Source organism: Hemiscyllium ocellatum, chromosome 32 (genome assembly GCF_020745735.1).
Source record: "Hemiscyllium ocellatum isolate sHemOce1 chromosome 32, sHemOce1.pat.X.cur, whole genome shotgun sequence".
NCBI classification, from domain to species: domain Eukaryota; kingdom Metazoa; phylum Chordata; class Chondrichthyes; order Orectolobiformes; family Hemiscylliidae; genus Hemiscyllium; species Hemiscyllium ocellatum.
The window spans coordinates 30866724-30889036 of NC_083432.1; the positions used below are offsets into that span (position 1 = coordinate 30866724).

General features: G+C 38.4%; 1 protein-coding gene across 1 annotated transcript in view; it reads left to right on the forward strand.

Moving 5' to 3' along the window:
* Positions 1 to 22313, forward strand: part of lsm12b (LSM12 homolog b) — a 47684-nt gene that overhangs the window by 21583 nt on the left and 3788 nt on the right. The window contains exons 3-4 of the mRNA XM_060848740.1: positions 8803 to 8912; positions 10682 to 10808. Coding sequence (XP_060704723.1) covers positions 8803 to 8912; positions 10682 to 10808 — 237 coding nt within the window. The remainder of the gene's footprint in view (positions 1 to 8802; positions 8913 to 10681; positions 10809 to 22313) is intronic.

Genomic DNA, 22313 nt, shown 5'->3' on the forward strand with positions numbered 1-22313 from the left:
TTACCAAAGTGAATCACTTCACACTTGGCTACATTGAACTCCATTTGCCACCTTTCTGCCCAGCTCTGTAGCTTATCTATATCCCGCTGTAACCTGCCACATCCTTCCTCACTGTCAACAACTCCACCGACTTTCGTATCATCTGCAAACTTGCTCACACAACCTTCTAGCCCCTCCTCCAGGTCATTTATAAAAATGACAAACAGCAAAGGTCCCAAAACAGATCTTTGCGGAACACCACTAGTAACTGCACTCCAAGATGAACCTTTACCATCAACTACTACCCTCGGTCTTCTTCCAGCCAGCAAATTCCTAATCCAAACCTCCAACTCACCCTCAATGCCATACCTCCGTATTTTTTGCAGTAGCCTACCATGGGGAACCTTACCAAATGCCTTACTAAAATCCATATACACCACATCTTCTGCTTTACCCTCGTCCACCTCCTTAGTCACCTTCTCAAAGAATTCAATAAGGTTTGTGAGGCACGACCTCCCCTTCACAATACCATGCTGACTATCCTTGATCACATTATTCCTATCCAGATGTTCATAAATCCTATCCCTTACAATTCTCTCTAAGACTTTGCCCACAACAGAAGTGAGACTCACTGGCCTATAGTTACTAGGGTTATCCCTACTCCCCTTCTTGAACAGGGGAACCACATTTACTAACTTAGTCTTCTGGCACTATTCCTGTAGACAACGATGACATAAAAATCAAGGCCAATGGCTCTGCAATCTCCTCCCTTGCTTCCCAGAGAATCCTAGGATAAATGCCATCAGGCCCAGGGGACTTATCCATTTTCACCCTTTCCAGAATTTCCAACACCTCTTCCCTACATACCTCAAAGCCATCCATTCTAATTAATTGTGACTCAATATTCACATTGTTGCCAATGTCCTGTTCCTGAGTGAATACTGACGAAAAGTATTCATTCAGTGTCTCCCCAATCTCTTCAGCCTCCATGCACAACTTCCCACTACTATTCTTGACTGGACCTATTCCTACCCTAGTCATTCTTTTATTTCTGACATACCTATAGAAGGCCTTTGGGTTTTCTCTAATCCTACCAACCAAGGACTTTTCATGTCCCCTCCTTGCTGCTCTTAGCTCTCTCTTTAGATCTTTCCTGGCTACCTTAATTCTCAATCACCCCCAATTGAACCTTCACGCCTCATCTTTACATAGGCCGCCCTCTTCCCTTTAAGAAGGGATTCCAATTCCTTATTAAGCCACGGCTCCCTCACATGACCCTTTCCTCCCTGCCTGACATGTACATACTTATTAAGGACACTCAATAGTTGCTCCATGAACGAGCTCCACATATCAATTGTGCCCTTCCCTTAAAGCCTACTTTTCCAAGCCACACATCCTAAGTCATGCCTCACCGCATCATAATTTCCCTGCCCCCAGCTATAACTCTTGCCCTGCAGTGCACACTTATCCCTCTCCATCACTAGAGTAAAAGTCACCGAATTGTGGTCACTGTCTCCAAAGTGCTCACCTACCTCCAATTGTAACACCTGGCCTGGTTCGTTACCCAAAACCAAATCCAGTATGGCCTCACCTCTTGTTGGCCTGTCTACATATTGTGTCAGGAAACCCTCCTGCACACATTGAACAAACACTGATCCATCTAACGTACTCGAGCTATAGCTTTCCCAGTCAATATCTGGAAAGCTAAAGTCCCCCATAACAACCACCCTATTACTTGCACTCTTCTCCTGAATCATCCTCGCAATCCTTTCTTCTACGTCTCTAGGATATTAGGAGGCCTGTAGAAAACTCCTAACAGGGTGACCTCACCTTTTCCTATTTCTAACCTCAGCCTAAACTATCTCAGATGGCGAGTCTTCATCCTTTGTCCTTTCCACCACTGTAATACTATCCTTGACAAGCAATGCCACACCTCCCCCTCTCTTACCCCCACTCCTGACCCTACTAAAATATTTAAACTCTGGAACCTGCAACAGCCATTCCTGTCTCTGTTCTACCCATGTCTCCATAATAGCCACAACATCGAAATCCTAGGTACCAACCCATGCTGCAAATTCACCTACCTTATTTCGTATATTTCTCGCATTGAAGTATGCACACTTCAAGCCACCTTCCTGTTTACAGGCACCCTCCTTCGAGATTGATGCCATGTTCCTAACCTCCCTACACTCAAGGTCCTGCACCCTGAAGCCACAGTCTAGGTTCCCATGCCCCTGCAGAGTTAGTTTAACCCCTCACCCCCCACAAACAGCACTAGCAAACCTCCCCCCAAGGATACTGGTGCTCCTCAGGTTCAGGTGTAGACCATCCTGAACTCACCTTACTGAAAATTCTTTTTTTATACACCTGTAAAAGCTTCTGCATTTTTCTGTTGTTAATTTACATTCATTCTGATGTTTAATCTCCGCCTCTGTTCTCTACTCAATTGGAAATTGTATGAATTGGCTTTTGGCTCCCATTTTGGTTTATTTCTAATGTATATCGTAAGATATTTGCTGTATAATTTTGCATCTCCCCATCTTTGTTTCATATGTTTTCCCACACTCTTGTCCTTTCTGACTCTCTCCTATATTTCGCCATGCATTCTTCAGATTACTAGAGCAATGGCAAAAGCTTTGCTTGGCCCCTGTTCTATCCAGTGAACACTGTCCGATGTGTTGTACAGCTTCTAGAGCCAAGATCAGTTTTGCAAAATGGTTTTCAAATACTTTGTAAAATACAGATGCTAGAAATACTCAATTCCATACAACTATCAGAAAATTTATGAAGCCTAAAGTTAATGTTCTGTATTAATATTTTGTGCAAATGATTATGTAAATTTAACTTTGATTTTATAAACTAAACTAAAATTTTGTGGATGGGCTTAGGTGAAGGAGTGTTGAGAGGGAGGGAAAAACAACCTTGTCTGAATCAGTTCTCTTGGTTACCTCCTTGTTGGTGTTTATACAGTACTGTAAAGAGTCTTTCTGAACAAGATGCAAGTTCAAGTGTGTAGTTCAGTTTTAGAGTCTATGAATTTGCCATCTAAGAATCCTGTGCATTTCAAGTTTTTGCCAATGTTGTTAGCCAAGATGACAATAAATTGGAGTACTCAGTAACTTGTGTGGGTACAGGGATGCTACAATAAGCCTCAGCAGGGCAATGCAATTGTTCCAGAGATTCCTGAAGAAGAAAGCAAGGTAGTTGTTTGTGTGAGAGATGCTTCCTCAAACCAGAACACTGATTACATATGAAGACCATTAAAAAAAAGTGCTACTCGTGTTTCAGGAAGTTTTTTGAAAGACAAAGTGGGTCCTATTAGAGATTAGTACTTGTTGTTAATCAAAGGAAAAGATAAATTGCTTCTGAAATCTTACCTACTACTGATCAGCCTGCAGTGATTAGGAATGTTGTTGCACAATTCCTTGAATAGATACACTGTATGCACCTCTTACTTCCACTTCACAAGATTGGAAGATTGTGACAATTCTTTTCTGTCTCCACCGTCAAAGCTAGGTGTCTCATCTGTTCTAAACATAACCTGTTGTATCAGTGCATCCATCAATTTCCACCCCATTTGTTACCTCTGCCACTTCTGCTACTAATATTTTGTCAGCATTTTCTTTTAGTGATTACTGATGCAAAGTATTCATTGAACATTCTCCGTGTGCTGCATCTTCAAGTGTATATTGCCTGTTCTTTCGGGAGTCTTGTGGCACAGTGATAATGCCGCATGCTCTGAGCCAGGAGGCCTGAGTCAAGTCACATCTCTTTCTGCGGTTTGTAAGAATAACAACAGATTGATTTGAAGATATCTATATTGTGTGGTTTGTTTGGCTGTGCTTTTCCAGCACCACACTTATTGACTGATCTCCAGCATCTGCAGTCCTCACTTTCTCCTTGTCTCTTTTTAAAAAAAATTTCTTAAGTTGTGAACATTTCAAGCAAGTTCAATATTTCTTCTCCATAATTGTCCTTGAGTCAAGTGGCCTATTAGGTCATTCCAAAGGTCAGTTAAGACACCCTTGTTGTGGACCTGGAGTCTCTCCAGTCAAACTGGGTAAGGGTGTCTGATTGCTGCAAATATGTTGCTGGTTAAAGCACAGCAGGTTAGGCAGCATTCAAGGAATAGGAAATTCGACGTTTCGGGCATAATGAAGGGCTTATGCCCGAAACGTCGAATTTCCTATTCCTTGGATGCTGCCTAACCTGCTGTGCTTTAACCAGCAACACATTTGCAGCTGTGATCTCCAGCATCTGCAGACCTCATTTTTTACCCAAGGGTGTCTGATTGCCTCCCCTCAGCAGGATTAGTGAACTAAATGGATTTTTATGACTATCTGGCTTTTTTACGATCATTATCAGTGACTAACATTTTTTAAAATTTTAATTTGGTTTCCCCCCAGCTAGATAAGCTGATTATAGTTGAAGAAAGCCAGTAAGAAGTGTAAAATGCAGATTGTTTTTGATTTAATCTATTTGAATTTTTTTTGAAAAAAAAGTTGTAGTGGTTCTGTTCGCCGAGCTGGAAGTTTTTGTTGCAAACGTTTCGTCCCCTGGCTAGGAGACATCATCAGTGCTGTGGAGCCTCCTGCGAAGCGCTTCTTTGATGTTTTTTCCGGCATTTATAGTGGTCTGTCCTTGCCGCTTCCGGGTGTCAGTTTCAGCTGTCCGCTGTAGTGATTGGTATATTGGGTCCAGGTAGATGTGTCTGTTGATGGAATTTGTGGATGAATGCCATGCCTCTAGGAATTCCCTGGCTGTTCTCTGTCTGGCTTGCCCTATGATAGTCGTGTTTTCCCAGTTGAATTCATGTTGCTTGTTGTCTGAGTGTGTGGCTACTAGGGATAGCTGGTCGTGTCGTTTCGTGGCTAGTTGGTGTTCATGTATGCGGATTGTAAGCTGTCTTCCTGTTTGTCCTATATAGTGTTTTGTGCAGTCCTTGCATGGTATTTTATGAACTACATTAGTTTTGCTCATGTTGGGTATTGGCTCCTTTGTTCTAGTAAGTTGTTGTCTGAGCGTGGCTGTTGGTTTGTGTGCTGTTATGAGTCCTAGGGGTCGCAGTAGTCTGGCTGTCAGTTCTGAAACGCTCCTGATGTATGGTAGTGTGGCTAGTCCTTTTGGTTGTGGCATGTCCTCGTTCCGTGGTCTATCTGTTAGGCATCTGTTGATAAAGTTGCGCGGGTATCCGTTTTTGGCGAATACCTTGCATAGGTGTTCCTCTTCCTCTTTTCGCAGTTCTGGTGTACTGCAGTGTGTTGTAGCTCTTTTGAATAGTGTCCTGATGCAGCTTCGTTTGTGTGCTGCATCAGGACACTATTCAAAAGAGCTACAACAATTTGTTTTTGGTGTTTCAGATTTCCAGCATCTGCATTTCTTTGTTATAGTTATCTTATGGTAAATGGTTACTTTTTCACAGTAGACAACGAAAGACAATGGTGTTTCTCTGAGGATTAGTGCTGGGATCATTTTATTTTTTGTGTATTCCAGTACATTTTAATTTATATTAGGCTAAATTTCAAAATTTGCTGATCATGCCAAATGTGGTGCTGTGGTTTTAAAAGTGAGGATGATACCAATCGACTGCCACAGGACATAAGCTAACAGATTGGCAAATGGCAGCTGGAATTTATACAGAAAAGTGAGGTGATAAATTTTGGCAGAAGGAGGGGTGGTGTGAACTTGATTGCACAGTTCAAAACAGTGTTCAGAGACCGGGGGATCTGGGAGCTCATGTGCAAGGAGCCTTGAAATCTCGGGACATACCAAGAGTGGATAAGAAAACCTATATTGTGTTGGGCTTCATAATTTGAGGCATTTTATACAGAAGCTGGGAGGTTATGCTGACTTTTTATTAACCTCTGTTTAGGTGACAACTAAGTTATTGCATCCTGTCTGGTTAGCAGGAGAGGAAAATAAAACTTGCAGGAATGAACAGGGTAATGGAACTGAATGGATTGTTGCATAGCGAACTAGCACTGACTTGATGGGTTGATCAGCCTCTTGCAATGAGACTCAGTGGTAAATACCAAGACTGGCAGTCCTTTTTAAGATAATTCTTATAGGAAATGTTCTATATCATTTGATGCTTTTATACTTGGGTTTTGTGTTTAATTTGAACTTTTTAAAAATTCTTATGACTGAATTTTTCTTTCCCTTCCTTCCAGAAATAACTAAATTCTTACCCTAAAGTACAAAATGCTAGAATCACTTACAGCACCAGTGGAAATCTGACATTGTTTTTGGCATTTTCTATTGTTGTTTTGGATTTTGATTATTCCTAGTATTTAGAAAAGCAAATTTAAATACTATCGTGTTGATTCTGAACAGTCAACGTTAAATGCATTTAATGGAATAGCAATTAACGGTTATACTTAGAAAACAATCTCTCATTAGCAATGTTGATATGTGATAGAATCTTATGAACGTGTCATGGAATCAGAAATAGAAAAGAAACATTTGGTAAGCTAGAGGGACATCTAGGAAGTTTCAGCGGATTCCACTGCAGCATACAAATTACATTTTGAAAGTGCTCTCTCTGTTTTCGGTTAAATACTGTTGCCAATTAGTGTATAGCAAGGAGTCTCCAGTTAATGAGAATGTATTGGGTGTTGGTTGAGAGAAAATATTGATGAGGACAAGAGAAGAATTCGCCTGCTTTTAACTTTGGGATCTTTCATCTCTACTTGAGTCTGTGAATGGGTTTTGTGAAAAACATAGTGCATTTGACAATGCAGCACTGTCCGTGAGGTGTCAGCCTAGATCATGTGTTCACACTTAAGTGAACCCCTAGACCAATAACATTCTGACTTGTGCTCCCACTGAAGTCAATGCTGACATTAAAATAAAATGTGGCTTCTTTCTAAAACATTTTTTAAAGTTCCCATTTTCTTGCTGAAAGACATGGAACCTGATCCTGGCCTCTTAATTATAGCAATATCCTGTGCTAAGCAACAAAAAAGTTCATTTTTGGTTTTCTGTTTTGGAAGCTTCATTTGGCAGTTCTGAGCCGGACAAACTCTAAGTGTGACTTACACCTGATGTTTGTAGGGTGACTATGAAATTTTAAGTTTAAAATGTCAGTACTTTGGTGTCCAAATAGAGATCTTCACGCACAGTTGTCTGCAACAAAAAATGTTAATTCACTCTTGCACGAAATCCAAGACATTGTGTGTAATACACATATTCCATGTGTAGCTCTTTGGTGTGTCACCTTACTGATTGCTGTTAATGTCTGGCCTTAGATTGTGTTAACAAGTTATGAAACATAAGAAATAGGAACAGGAATCTACCACTTAGGTTGATGGCTGATCATCTACCTCTTAGTTAAGTGTGGTAGGTAATACATTAAGCCTTGATGTCTGCATTTAACTTAATTCCTAGTATGAGTTGAGTGATATTATTAGAACCTTATCAAGCTTTTTGTTCGTATTAGTAATGTTGAGCTACTTGTCATGCATTATTGCTTTCCCAGCCTTAAAATCAGCTCACATAGCACTTATTCGAAATTGAATCTGTAATCATGCTGTTGTCTATTGTGTATATTCTTCCCCTTGCTAAAGAAAAAAGAGTCAGCGAGTTTTGAGAAGATCTGTAGCTCAAGTTGAGGTTTTGGATGCAGACTTGTTTGCTGAGCTGTAAGGTTCATTTCCCAGACGTTTCATTACCCTACTAGGGTAACAGAGGGACTGGAAATGAACCTTGCAGCTAAGTGAGCAAGCCTACATCCAATAAAATAAGATTCTGAATTTAGGATCTTGTTCCCTAGTTGTAGAGCCTCTGTCTGAGCCAGGAGATCTGGGTTCAAGTCACATCTGCTCGAGAGATGTATAATAGTATTTCTCAGAGGGATTGGTTGTGGGGGGAGGGGGGGGGGTGGATGGTGGGGAGAAATCTCAATTTCATCATGGTAACTAGGCTTGCCATAACCTTGATCAGGTCATTGTATCATACTTCCTACCTATCCTGGAATTATTAAGAATAACAGAGTCCTGAAGTGTTGGTCTTGTACTAGGTCTAAACTTCCGGCACCTGTTTCACCTCCTGGTGTGACTTGACCATCTTTTCCATGGTTATTTACAAACCCTTAATTAATATGAACAAAAGGTTAGCTAGGATTCTGGTAAACATTCCTAGACTCAACTCCTGATAGGAACTGAATTCAATGCTCACATCAAGACAAAGCTTAAACATATTGACCTACTATACTTAACTAAGAGATAGATGATCAGCCATAATTTTAAGGGGTGGAGCAAGATTTTTAGTAGCTGTCTATCTCCTAACTTATGTATCTTCTATTTCTTGCCCCTGTAGAAATATTGATTTGGCACTCGTTTTTCAAATTTCTTGCTACATTGCTTATCATCCGCAAAACTGTTTCCACATGCATCTTTAAAAAACTCTCAGCTAGATCAATTTGTTCCTTGTTAACCTTTCCTTTTATCGAAAATAGAACTTGCTTGTTGCAGTAACTCACTTTGCCTTCAAGTGGAAAAGAAAGTAATTTAGTGAACCTTTGACACGTCAAACCTGATTCACTTTTTGTTTTGCAGAGACACTAATTGTCAAAGCAAAGATCCAAGTCAAAAGGTGTCCAAGTTTATTTTTAGTGAGCTGCTCACTTGTTTAGCAATTAGAGGAATGGTTAAATGTTCAAGTTAACCAACCTACTTAAGATTTATTCTGCTCACGGCTTTAAATTTGGTGGTAGCATTTTAGGTGAGCATTGTAACATTTAGACTGTTCCAATCAATTATGTAAGCACAGTTTTAATTGTAATAACAGAAGCATCTGATTTTTAAACTGTTACTTTATTACCAGCTTGCCAACCGAGCACGGACAGAGAAGGAAGAGAAATTAAGCCAAGCATATGCAATTAGTGCTGGAGTTTCTCCAGAAGGACAGCAGCTTTTTCAGACTATCCATAAGACGTAAGTGTTTGTTTTTTTTTTGTTTGCCATTTATGCACACGCACACGCATACGCGCACACCCACCTACCTCTAAATCCCTTCTTTCTCCAGGCAAGTTTTCCAGGCTACATGGCACCTTTTGAAATGGGGATTGATGTGGTATTATGAGATGGCTCTTCATTCAATTTAAAACTGTGCAGTCTTCAGAATCTTTTGATTCCAGCAGTTTTTTCTGAAGATAACTAGAGATACAAAACTTATCCTGTGATAGCTGTGGTTACCATTGATTCCTTAGATTAGTTAATATGAAAGTGTAGCTTGTTCGATTGCTCAATAACTGCCATGATATAAAAGTGAGGGTAATTTTATTAAATCATTTGCGATTCTGTGATCTCAGTAGCAATTATAATTGCTATCAATGGGGTCTTCATAAGTAAGTGTTAACTGCAATTCTAAGATTTGTATGAATGAATTCCACATTTTAAAAGGAATATCTAGCTACCTTGCTGGGTTGATCACTTCTTTTCCTGTCTTGGCGCTTGGGCCCAACCTAACCCCACCTCCCTTCTGAAGGTGTTGCCTCTTTATGGATGCACACTTTCACAATTTCCCTTTCAGCATCTTACCCAAGTGACCTCCATGTGAGAGACTTGACACTAATCTCTATCAAGCTGAGCTTGAAGCTAATTCTGATGCCACCCTAGGGATCTGTATGTGTGTGTGTCAGGCAAGACTTGCTGGACAGCAAATGTGACCGATATTCCACCCTTTACTGTACCCTCCATCTTGTGACACTAATGCCTGTTGCTCCTGTGAAGTGGAATTTATTCCTGGTGTACGCAGCTGGATAAGCTATTGTTTGGAGTGCAAAGCTTTCTAATTGTGACATAAACCTTCTGAGAAGTTTGTGGTGATTGGTGTAATTAGAATTGTCATCGTTTTTGTTTTTCAAACACAATGCTCAAGTATGGCATTCCACTATACACTGTTGTTTCCACCTGGTCACAGTAAATGAAGAAGCAGGGTTAATCCTGCTTCTTAATCGTCATAAAATTGACCCCTATTGCAACAAAATATCTTTTTACCCTGAAGATAATTAAGATATTCCTCTTTGGTGACTGAATTTTTAAAAAAAGCCTTGAACTATTTAACGTATTTACCAGACTTTTTAAAAAAAAATGTAGTCTTCACATACTCAACACTTCAGTTCAGAGATTAAAGTGGAGAAATGTCTTAATGATTGACATTTAACTAATTTTCTCTCCTTCAACATTAAACCAGTGTAAATATTTTAGATCTATCACCGACAAAATAGTTTGAAGTGATTTTTGCATTGATTTTCTTTGTGTTGCTACCCCAGAATATTGACCAGTCAACTGATCAGCATTTGTTGAGACAGCACTTTTGTCCTGACTCTTGCAACAATATGCATGTTATTTCAAACATGCAACTACACTTCCTGCTGGAAATAAAGATCATATGGCACTGAACATTGATCTGGAAATTCATTGAGCCTGTCTGTAAAGTTAGCTAGTGCAGTAGGTATGGGTGGGAGTACTACAGTAGCTACGTTTTAACTATTACTATTTTAAAAACTGGGTAGTCCCTCCAACTTTCCTACATTGGCTATTATGCTTTCTATGATATTGCATAATGCTCGATATGAAACCACCACACATGGTTTCTCTATGATAAACGAAAGTTTCATTTATAATTTTGAAATTATTTAAAGAATTGGGAATCTAATTCATGTCTTTTCGTTCACCAAACTTGTAACTTTTCTTTTAAGCATCAAGGACTGTAAATGGCAAGAGAAGAGCATAATCGTCATGGAAGATGTTGTAATTGTACCACCTTACCAGGTTGAGAATTGTAGAGGCAAAGAGGGAAGCGCATTAAGTCACGTACGCAAAATAGTAAGTATAACATGTACTTTTGTTAAGTCCATTTCGAGAATTTACTGTCTTGCTCTCAGGATTTCTCCACTAAATTACACACTTTAATAGACAGGAGAGATTGCTTATTTTCAAGGCATGTGTCCCATTTTTGTAGTGTCTCTAAACCTGTCTTCACATGAGCTGTTTAAGCTCAGACCCTGCAGTATGGGTTTTGAACCCATGTTGGTACCATGCTATCACAAACCAGGCATCCAGCCAATTGAGCTTACTGAATTTTGTTGTTATTGCTTTGCTTTGTCACTAGAGTAGCTGAACTGTGCGGGAATGCCTTTTAACTTTACAGTGCTCTCTCTTTCAAAAAGATGGTTGACAAAACCTTCTAATTGATTGAGATTTTTATGTATTTCACTTTTCCACTAATTGCTTTTGCACAATTGTGTAGAGTTTCAGTTCTTTTTATGGTTTTCAAGTTGATTTTTATTATGTGGTTTCCATGCAACCACAGTTTTCAAGATACTGATTATAAGTTGCTGACTCCTGAGAGTTCTATCAATCCAGGAATAGTTTGCAGTTGCTGATTGCTATTTAATTTATTGATTTTTTAAAAAAAATATAAAAATGGTATTTCTGTACTTTACCACCAGGATAGTACACTTAAATTGTCTTTGACCCTCAATATCATAATCTGCTCTATACATGACTGACATTAGGGGGCCAATTGGACAAAAACAAAGTGGACACATATTTCCAAAAACAAAAGAAGCTGGTGCAGGAATAGGTAGACACCTTTTAAATTTTTGGGAAGGCTGATAATTTATAATATAAACTTAATTTACTTGTCTGGAAATATTTGATTGTGGAGATGCCATTTCATTTTTGTAGGAGTTTTTTGTAGTGTCCTGGCTCGATGCTATGACACTCAGCTGTTGGTAATGCATTTTACATCTAACCTGAGGCGGCTTTAGGCTGAAATGACCATACCACTGACACAAATGTGGATTTCTCATAACTGTTAGAGTCATAGAGATGTACAGCATGGAAACAGACCTTCGGTCCAACTTGTCCATGCCGACTAGATATCTTAACCTAGTCTTCCTGCTTTCCAAAATATACCAAGCCCTTAATTGTTCAGTACTTCACCTTTACAGTAGATCTTTGTTTGTGTATCATGAGGGCATTCACTGAGCCCCTGCTATGTCTTCAATCAGCATACATGCATGGTTCAGTCTACTTGGAGAAAATGCTGTAATCTCAAAAGATCCTACAGAATTTATTTTCCCATCAGTCTCGTTCTTTGTATGTATGAATGCTTAATTATGGATTTGAATTTCACTAGTTTGTTTAAAAACATGCAATTTGAAGATATGTTAAACATTTTAAACTTGAATTCATCTTGTGCAAATTCTGTATCTCTTTCACATTTATTCTATACTTGAGTATTGTTGAGAGATGCTGTCAAAGCATTGTTTTGCGCTTGTCAGTCTTTCAGCAGTACTCAAGTTCTGTACTGCCATGTGACTATTGTACACTTGTAAATATTTGAAGTATATTGCATGTGGTGAACGCCTATTAAATGATTGCAGAAGAGGAAATTTGACCCTTTTAAATTGGACCAACTCTAAGAGTACCTCCACTAGTCCACACCACTGTCCTTTCCCTTTTGCCATGTAATTTTTTTCCTGTTCAAACAATTATCCAGTTTGATTTAAAAGTCCTGGTTGAATCTGACGGCACCATATTCTGAGACAACATGTTCCAAATCCGCAGCAGAAGCTGAGATTTTTTTCCAAACCATTTATCTTAAACACTTACCTTCTGTTGTCGACCATTGTGCCAATAGGGTTACTTTTTTTCCTTATACCATAGGAAAATTTTGAAAAGCGCTCAAGTCTCACCTGAAATTTTTTTTCCAAGAACCATCATTCCAGCTTATGTGATCTCTCCATGTAACTGAGGTCTCTCATCTTTCGAAGCCATTCTTGTAACAATTTTTTTTTTGCATCTCCTTCACTTACTTCCTCTTGTTTATTGCACAGAATTGGATGAAACACTGCAGTGGAGACTGAATCAATCTTTTCTAAAGTTTCATCATAACCTCATTGCTTTTGCACATTCTGCCCCTGTTTATAAAGCCCAGACTTCGATGTTTTATTTATCACCTTAACTTGCTTTGCCATCTTCAATAATTTATGTACACTGGTCTGTCTGCATCTTTTACAATTGTGTTTCTTACATATGGCTTTTCTTCATTTGTCATTCCAAAATGTGACACTTCACACTTCCATGCATTCACTCTTAATGCAATATAGCATCCATTCTATAGCATAGGTAGTTCTGGGATAACGCATGTTCTGGCAGCACAATTTGGCTAAAACATCACTGAAGAATTAGGGAACGGTATTTTTGAGAGCGCTTACCTCTGTAATAGTGCGATTCCAGCGGGAATCTGTTCACGTGCTTCATTCTGTGCATGTGCCAATGAACGTGCCATTCTGTGCATGCGTTGTCTTGGTGCCAGCCGCCTTGTCGTTCTGCACATGCACCGATGTCTGTCTGTCTGTCCCCAAAGTTTTCACGCTGTTCTGCACATGCGATGTGTCATCGTCAGTCTTCTGCTGTGCTGAGTGTGTGCCAATGCCTGTTGCCGACAGAGCAGCTTTTTGTGAGATACTATACAGAGAAAAACTTTGTTGCATTTTAAATGTACTGGATTAAATTTACTTTTGTCATTAATATAGTTTCAACCTTCATTCAGGTTGTGCTCTACTTTGAGAGGCTTTCGGGTGACTTTTGAGTGATACTTTTTGCAGGTCTGCCCCAACCCCACTTTTCCCTTAGCTCCTTTTATTTCTATTAAGCGATTTTCTAAATTAAGCGATATTTCGCTGCAACGCAACTATGAAGTAATTGGCATTTTATGTAGTCTCCACAAATGTTTCTTTATTTTTAATGTTAAATGTTTTACTTAAACGTTTAAACTAAAAATAAATTCATCTTTGCATTAATATGTTTTAGTTTTTTTTATTCATTCACAGGGTGAGGGTGTCTCCAGTTAAGCCACCACTTATTGCCCATCCCTGATTGCCCAGAAGGCAGTTAAGAATCAAGCACACATTGCTGTCATATGTAGGCTGGACCAGGATAGCAGTTTCCTTCCCTAAAGAACATTAAAGAACCAGATGGGTTTTTCCAACAATTGAGTCTGTTTCCATGCTGTACATCTCCATGACTCTATGACAACGGTTTCATCATTGTTGGACTGTTAATTCCAGATTTTATTTTACTAATGAGTTAAAATGTCACTATCTGTTGTGATGACATTTAAACTCGGGTCCACAGAACATTACCTGGGTCTCTGGATTAAAAGTCTAGCTATATCACCACTAGACCATCCAACTTCAAGATGTAAATTTTAATTTTTATGCAATATGTACATGACAACTAATAGATACGTTGTAACATTTTGGATATTAATTAACAAAGTAGGTAGTGTTCGTTTGGACAGAGGGGGCTTGTAATACTTTAGTTTTTGACTCTTAAACTGTCTTCTGCAAGTAAATTGTGATCTCCATAGTTTTACAATTATCGGCAAACAAAATATTTAAAGGTCAAAAACTTAAGGACAGGAGTGAACAATTTGGCAGTTTGAGCCTGCTCCATAAATTGTATTCAAATTTTAACACTTAAGGTTGCTATGACTAAAAGCATTGTGAATTATGGGTAATACATTCCAAACTTTGCATATTTTGTCTGGTGATTTAATTACTAATTACGTATGTATGTTTAATTTGTTCTAATTGGTTCACATCTCCTGTTTTATGTAGAAATGTAATTTTATAAATTTCCTAACTGTGTTGATCATTAAAATCTTAACATTCTATGTCCACCCTCCTCTAGATTTGTTTGGCCGTGTGCTCCCTTCTGTGCTCAGGAGGTTATCAGAATTATTTTTCTGACACAAGTGACTCTTAAGACATTGTATTCCTTGTTTGGAATTATGTCACTAAACGTTTTTGCAAACCTTTCTCTTTCGTGCATTTCTGTTGATTTGGTGCTGTCCGTTCAGCACCCTGTCCGCTAAACAATATGTTTGCTGTGTAACAGTTGAACACTGATTAAGAGCATATTACTTGGAAAATACTCAATTGGTTCATTAATCCATACCCCTCAAGTTCTAACCAGTTTCACTTTTTGGAAAACAAAAGTTGGTAAAACTATTTTAATCAGTGATAGGTCTAAATTGAAGTGAACATAACATTCCTATCCACAAGGCATTCAGTTCCTGATTTTTAAAAAAATTGCATTTTAACAATTAATAGCGCACATTACTAGTTTCTTTTTGTATAATTTCAATTATATCGAAAGAAGAAACAAATTTCATATTGAAATTCCTGTTTACCTTAGCAGCCATTAACTGCTTAGGAGAAGCAATTAATAGCTTTATCAGGCAATGTCAGGTGGCTTCTTGCGTAAGATCAATGTACATTGAAATGAAATCAGAGTTTGAAGTTTTTGGTGGTGAGCACTTTTTAAAAAAAATTTAACAGTTAAAAATAGAAGTAGCAAGTGACTAGCTTTGTATTTGTCTTGTGACATTTATTGATAAGGTTGCTTGTCTCTGTACAAATGGTGGCCACTATCAAAGAACTACGTGCTTAGTTTTCCACTAAACATCAGTGCTAATTGTTAGTCTGAAAACTACAATTAATATTTTGCATAATAGAGTTGACAGTTAGAATAAATCAGCACCTAATATCAACAGAAATAATTGTGTAACTATTACTGATGCAAAGAATTGACGCACAATGAGCGTAGGGCGAAATAAGCTGGCAGTTCCTATTTGGAATGCCAAAATTCTATAGGGTTTTAAGCTGTGTCATTCTGATTTCATTTCCTAAACTCTAATTGAGGTTGATTATTATTTTGTAGATTACCTTATCAATGAAATAACTTCAGCTTCAATTTGAACACAAACCAGAACTACTCATCACTGTTAATAACCAACCAAACACTGTTAGTATTCCAAGTATGAACTATAATAAGGTGATCGTCTCTCTGTCTCTTCTTTATGGTTCAAACTTCAGAAACTGCATATATGCCATCGCAAAGCCCTGGAAGAGTGCCATGAATTCTGATTTGAGATGAATTCCTGACATCAGCTGGGCGGGTAGGCATATTAGAACATAGAAAAGTGCAGCACAGAACAGGTCCTTTGGCCCATGATGTTGTGCCGAGATTAATCCTAATGTAAAATATAATAACTTAACCTACGCACCCCTCAACTCACTGCTATCCATGTGCATGTCCAGCAGTCGCTTAAATGTCCCCAATGACTCTGCTTCCACCACCACAGTTGGCAACGCATTCCATGCATTCACAACTCTCTGCATAAAGGATCTACCTCTGACATCTCCTTTATACCTTCTTCCTAATATCTTAACTATGACTTCTCATACCAGTCAATCCTGCCCTGGGGAAAAAGTCTGTTTATTTACTCTATATATTCCCCTCTTTATTTTGTACATCTCGATCAGGTCTCCTCTCTTCCTCCTTCTCTCCAGAGAGAAAAGTCTGAGCTTATTCAACCTTCCTTCATAAGGCAAGCTCTCCAGTCCAGGCAGCATCCTGGTAAACCTTCTTTGCACTCTCTCCAAAGCCTCTATCTTTCCTATAATAGGTCGACCAGAACTGGACACAATATTAATGCTAGTATTCCTGAAGGAGCCATTTGCACCGCCGTTGAGGCCACTGTCATTTAAGATAAACTCCGTTGAGCTGGCCACATGATTAGGAGTCTTGTGTTCTGACTGTCAAAAGAAATAAGCTTCATCCAGCTGAAGGAAAGCACTCAAGTGAGAGACAAAGGAAGGACATCAAAGACTCCCTGTAGGCTTACCTCAAGAAATGCAACATAAATGTCAATGTCTGGCTGACTACCCTCTGATGAAACCAACTTAGAGGAAGAGACACCATTCTTAGAGAACACTTGTCAACAAGAGAAGGTATGGAAAAGGAACTTGAGAAAGGAATGCTAGCAATCTCTAATCCAAGGACCAATTCCACCACCTGGAAATACCTGCCACGTATATGGTTGGGATTGGCAATGTAAGGACCCAATTTCCTAGCTGGGCAGGTGTACTCGTTAACAAGGGTTCAGTGATGAGTTTATAGATGTCTTCCAAACCTGGGATTGTTGTCTTAATTTAGGGTATTCACATTGTTTAACACTTGGTATGTGTAGAAGAAACCTCAGCAGAATTCAAACAGTGCATGATTGTGTGCATGATATACTAACCAAACAAATTGGTAACCTGAGAACTCTGACTAAAGTGGCGATAATATATGATTACAAAGCTGAAAACAGTTGTCTTCCTTTGTCTTACTAATAAATCTTTGTTAGTACTTTTGTACTTTGATTTCAGTTGTGCCAGATAAATCAAATATAGTTTGTGTGAAGGTAATTTTCAAATCAGTTATTGTCTGGTGGTTTGATCATATTCCTAGCATCAAAGCTAACTTCCAGTTCCTAAACAGTCCATTATTTCATCCACACCAGAAATAAGAGATTTTTAAGTTAATATTTTCCTTTTTTTTTCCAGCTGGAAAAATGGATGTTGGTAAGGGTGATGAGGCAATGGAAACATCAGTTAAAATTAAGGAATAGCAATAGAAGCAAGATGTTGGACCTGCCCACAAGCATTGAGTGTGATGGTGTGGGAGAATGAATAAATATGGAGATTACAGAAACAGGCAGGAATGATGTGTTTATAGTGGGTTTTTTTAAGTTGAGAAGCAGAGCATTTCAAGTAGTAAAGGCAATTTACTGGTATATATTTGTAACTGTTTCTGAGCAATATGTTTTGGATTTGACGATTTAGTACTAAATTTATGGTGATTAGTTAATTAGTTCACCATCTAATATTAGGGAATCATTTTACAAATAGAGATCACCAAATAATTGGATTTGAACAGGAGAAAGAAGAGTAAAAAACCAAGGCTTTAATTTGAGACCAAAACCAACTTCAAAGAGACAAGAAATTGATTACAGCAGATATGGCTTAATTTTCAAGTAGATTTCAAATTAAAAATACAAAACCAACGTGCAATAAGATAAAACATCTGCTTAAGTCAAGAACTATGTTCAGAGACTAGATCAGTCTAAAAAGAAAACTTGATAAATGCAGGGAAAATTAGACATCCGCAGCATGAAGAACTATATTTAAAAAAAATATAGAGAGAACATGGGGAAAAATAATTGAAAAGAATATCCAAGCTGACAAGGCAAGTTCTTAAAAATATTTTTAAAAAATTAATCAGGATACAGCACCCTTGTGACAGATGTGGATGAATTTGGCAGATGAAAATGAAATCTAATATCAAGATTACAAAATGCCAGCAATATAAAGAAATCTAAAAAAAGTCAAAACTTGAAACTTGATGGATTTAATGTAAGCGTTTGAAAGATATTATAGAGGTACAATGGGACTTGAGACAAACCTTATGAAATAATCTTTCTGCCCACTTTTTAGTGTTATCAGAGAGGGATATGTTGTGTAAAAAAAAAAGTGAGAAAAATTTCAAGGCTTCCCCAATTTGATAATTGTGTCTTTTTAAATTTGATAATTGAAGATTTAGGTTATGTTCCCAGCTGATAGTAATACTAGATTAGTCAAATCCAAGAGTGAAATGTGACATGATTGACCATAAGCCTTTTTTTTTACAAAGTTAATGCAGTTGTTAGTCACTATATATTCATAATAGAAACACCAGGATAGGAGGAGTCTATTCAATTCTTTGAGTGTTCTCCTCTTGACATATTGTGACCCCTGGTTCTAGGCTTCCCAACCAGGAGAAACATCTTGTTGTCTAGTCATTCAGCTGTATTGCATGGAAACAGACCCTTCAATCCAACTCGTCCATGCCAATTGGATATCCTAAGTAAATTTTAGTCTCTTTTGCCAGCATTTTGACCTACATTCCTCTTCAACCCTTTCTATTCATGTATCTATCCAGTCACCTTTTAACTGTTGTAACTATGCTAACCTCCACCACTTCGTCTGGCATTCATACATGCACAATTCTGTGTGTGGAAAAAGTTGTCCCTTGGGTCTCTTTTTAAATCTTTCCCCTCTTTCCCCCAAAACACACACCCTCTAGTTCTGGACTCCCCCCACCCTGCGGTAAAAGACCTTGTCTATTCACCCTATCTATGCCTCTCATTACTTTATAACCCTCCAAGGTCGCCCTTCAGCCTCCAATATTCCAGAGAAAATACTCCTAGCCAATTCAGCCTCTCCCTATAGCTCAAACTCTCCTCTCTTTGTAGGTTTCAGTTAGATTATTTTCCATCTCATTCTTTGAATGTCAGAGAATACAAGCCATGCCATTCCTGGGCGAGAGTCTGGTGAACTCTCATTACACTCCCTCTTTGACAGCAATGTCTTTGCTGAGATACGGAGACTCAAACTGCACGTAGTATTTCAAGTGCAGTCTAACCAAGTTCCTGCAGAATTGAAACAAATTTCCCACTCCCATATTCCCATCCTGTTGTGATTTAAAAGTTGACGCAGTTAGCCTTAAATGTTTAACTGTACCTGCATGTTGGTCTTCAGTGATTTATTCACGAGCATCCAAGTACTTTTGCAAATCTGTACTTTCCAATCTCTCGCCATTTGAGAACTACTTTGCTCATTTGTTCTTAAGCCACAGTTGATGACCTCACATTTTTGCACATTATATTCCATCTGTCATGTTCTTCCCCCAATCGCTAAATGTTCTGAAGCAGGGTCACTGGACCTGAAATGTTAATGTTGTGTTCTGTCCACAGGTGCTGCAAAACTACCGAGTTTTTTCAGCAATTTTTGTTTTTGTTACTAAGAATGTCTTAAGTTCTCCTGAAAATTTTTTGCATCTTCCTCACAACAATGTTCTTGATTGATTTTCATATGATCTGCCACTTTGGAAACATTTCCAGCAGTTCCCTGAACTGACTTGATTCCCCTGCTAGGTGAGACTGAGCTTCAGGTTTTTCTGAGCTAAAATGTTGAATCTCAGGTTTTGACTTCAAAATTAAACTATTTGCCTTAATGTGTTTAGTTTGCTTGTTCAAAAACACAATAATATAAATGCTTTGCCCATTAACAAAGGGTTCTCCCAAGTACTCAGTTGCTGTCATGTATGTTTTTAGAACTTGTGCCCTTGGATCACTATCCAAATGGCTTTGGTCTGTTTATAAGAGAAGCCTTCACAGACCTGACACCAAATTCATGTCTCCATTTTGAAATTCACGTCCTTATTTATATGTTGCCTTTTATCACAGTCCAAGTTCACACATCATTAAAAGCTCATGAATGGGTACAGGATGTTGTTTCACACTTTAATGGAATCTGGCCTTTATGTCAAGACACTGAATCAAAGGAGAGGGAAATTATTCAGTTTTGCGTTTCTTTGGTTAAGCCCCATCTAAAGCACTGCAATTTTGAGCACTACACTTCAGCAAGGGTTCATGGTGCATTGAGGATGTGAAGTGTGAATTAATCAGAATGATGTTAAGGTTTCAAGTGCTAAAATGAGAGTTGGTTGCATAAACTGAGTTAATATTTGCTTGAGTTTATGTAGTTGAGAATAATCTTTGAGGTGTTTCAAATGAAAAGCTAAATTAATAGATCAAACTCAGAAATTTATTTCCTCGGAATCCAGAAGGGGGTGGTCACAAAATTAAAAGAAAATCTGGAGTATTTAGGCATGAAATTAAGATTTTTTCTTTGCACATTGTAATGTGAAAGATATTGTGGAACACACTATTTGTTTTGAACTAAGCATCTTTTTTTTAAAGAGTAAAAGCTGAATGCTCATTTTGGCTGAAACGCACCATCAAAATTTCAGAGAAACTCCAAACTCGTGGTTCATTTCAAATCAGGTTGTTTTGTACAAAACTGACTCCAAGCTTCAAAAGTAAATAGTTGCCTGAAACCCATTTCCTTTCCTTTCCTTTCCATTCCAGGGAGTATTAAGAGTTTAATATCCTTTTGCAGTTGGATAGGTTGAGGGTGTTGGGGCTGGGAAAGGAAGCTTTTCATTATCTGATTTCATAAGCATGATTTTGTACCATGATTCTTCGGTATTTCAGAAATAATGCATTGAGCAATTATTCAATGCTTAAAATATTTCAAGTGTATTCAAGGCACTCCTTGGCTCAGTGTCGTTAATGTTGATTTGAAAGTATGCAAGTTCATTTTCTATGGGTCCCGTCCCTCTGGGATTTCCTTTTGTTCTTGTACAAGTGTAATCTGTTACAAACTTGAACATGGCTTTGTGAATTGAAAGTTATTCATGTGATATTTTACTCTTGTTTGCTTTGCTTTATCTTAATTGTTTCAAACACCAATTGAGGTGGCACAGCAGTTAGCACTGCTGCCTCACAGTGCCAGAGACCGGGTTCAATTCCCGCCACAGGCAACTATCTGCATGGGTTTTCTCCGGGTGCTCTGGTTTCCTCCCACAGTCCAAAAATGTGCATGTTAGGTGAATTGGCTATGCTAAGTTGCCCGTAGTGTTGGGTGAAGGGGTAAATGTAGGAGAATGGGTCTGGGTGGTTTGCTCTTCAAAGGGTCGGTGTGGACTTGTTGGGCCGAAGGGCCTGTTTCCACACTAAGTAATCTAATCTAATCTTAATTGAGCAGATTTCCATGTTTCTACTGTGCTAAATATGTAAAACAAAAGCCTGTGACATTGACAGTATTTTAAGCTGGATAATTGTTAACGCTCATCATACTTGTGCAGAAAAACTGCACAAAATTAATTATCTCGTGACAACTGCAGATTAATTAAAGAAATCCAACATAGATTTAAAGGCAAGTGTTGCTTGAGTTTTTTGAGGTAAGCAGTTTGATGAAGGTAATGCTGTTGATTATGTACGTGGGCTTCCAGGTACATTTGCTATGGTGCAACAGAATTGATTTGAACGTAGTTAGTTCATGGAGTAAAAGGAACATCAGCATGGATGCACAAATGGCTGAATGTCAGGAAACTGACAATGGTGAACAGTTGCTCTTCTGATTAGCATGATTTGGAGATGTCAGTGTTGAACTGGGATTTACAAAGTTAAAAATCACAACAGGTCATAGTCCAGGTTTAATTGGAAGCACGAGCTTTCGGAGCACTGCTCCTTCAAGTGGCTGTGATTCTGATTAGAATTATCCAGGGTTAGGTGTGAGGTCTCTTGCTCTGCCTGTTGCACTTTAAGGTATACTTTAGTATTATCTGCAGATTTTGAAATTACGTACCAAACTTGAAAATCTTGTGAACAATGAGGAAAGTAGTATAAACTTTAAAAAGGCATAGGCAAGTTGGTAAAATGGGCAGACATATGGAAACTGAAATGTAAAGTGATTGATTTTGATCAGGGGAGTGATTGTAAAAAGGATAATTTGTAAAGGGAAGCTGGCGCTGAGGGATCGGGATGTTTATGCGCATAACTGTTTGCAGATTCTGTGTTGGGAGAGCAGTTAGTAAAAAACATAA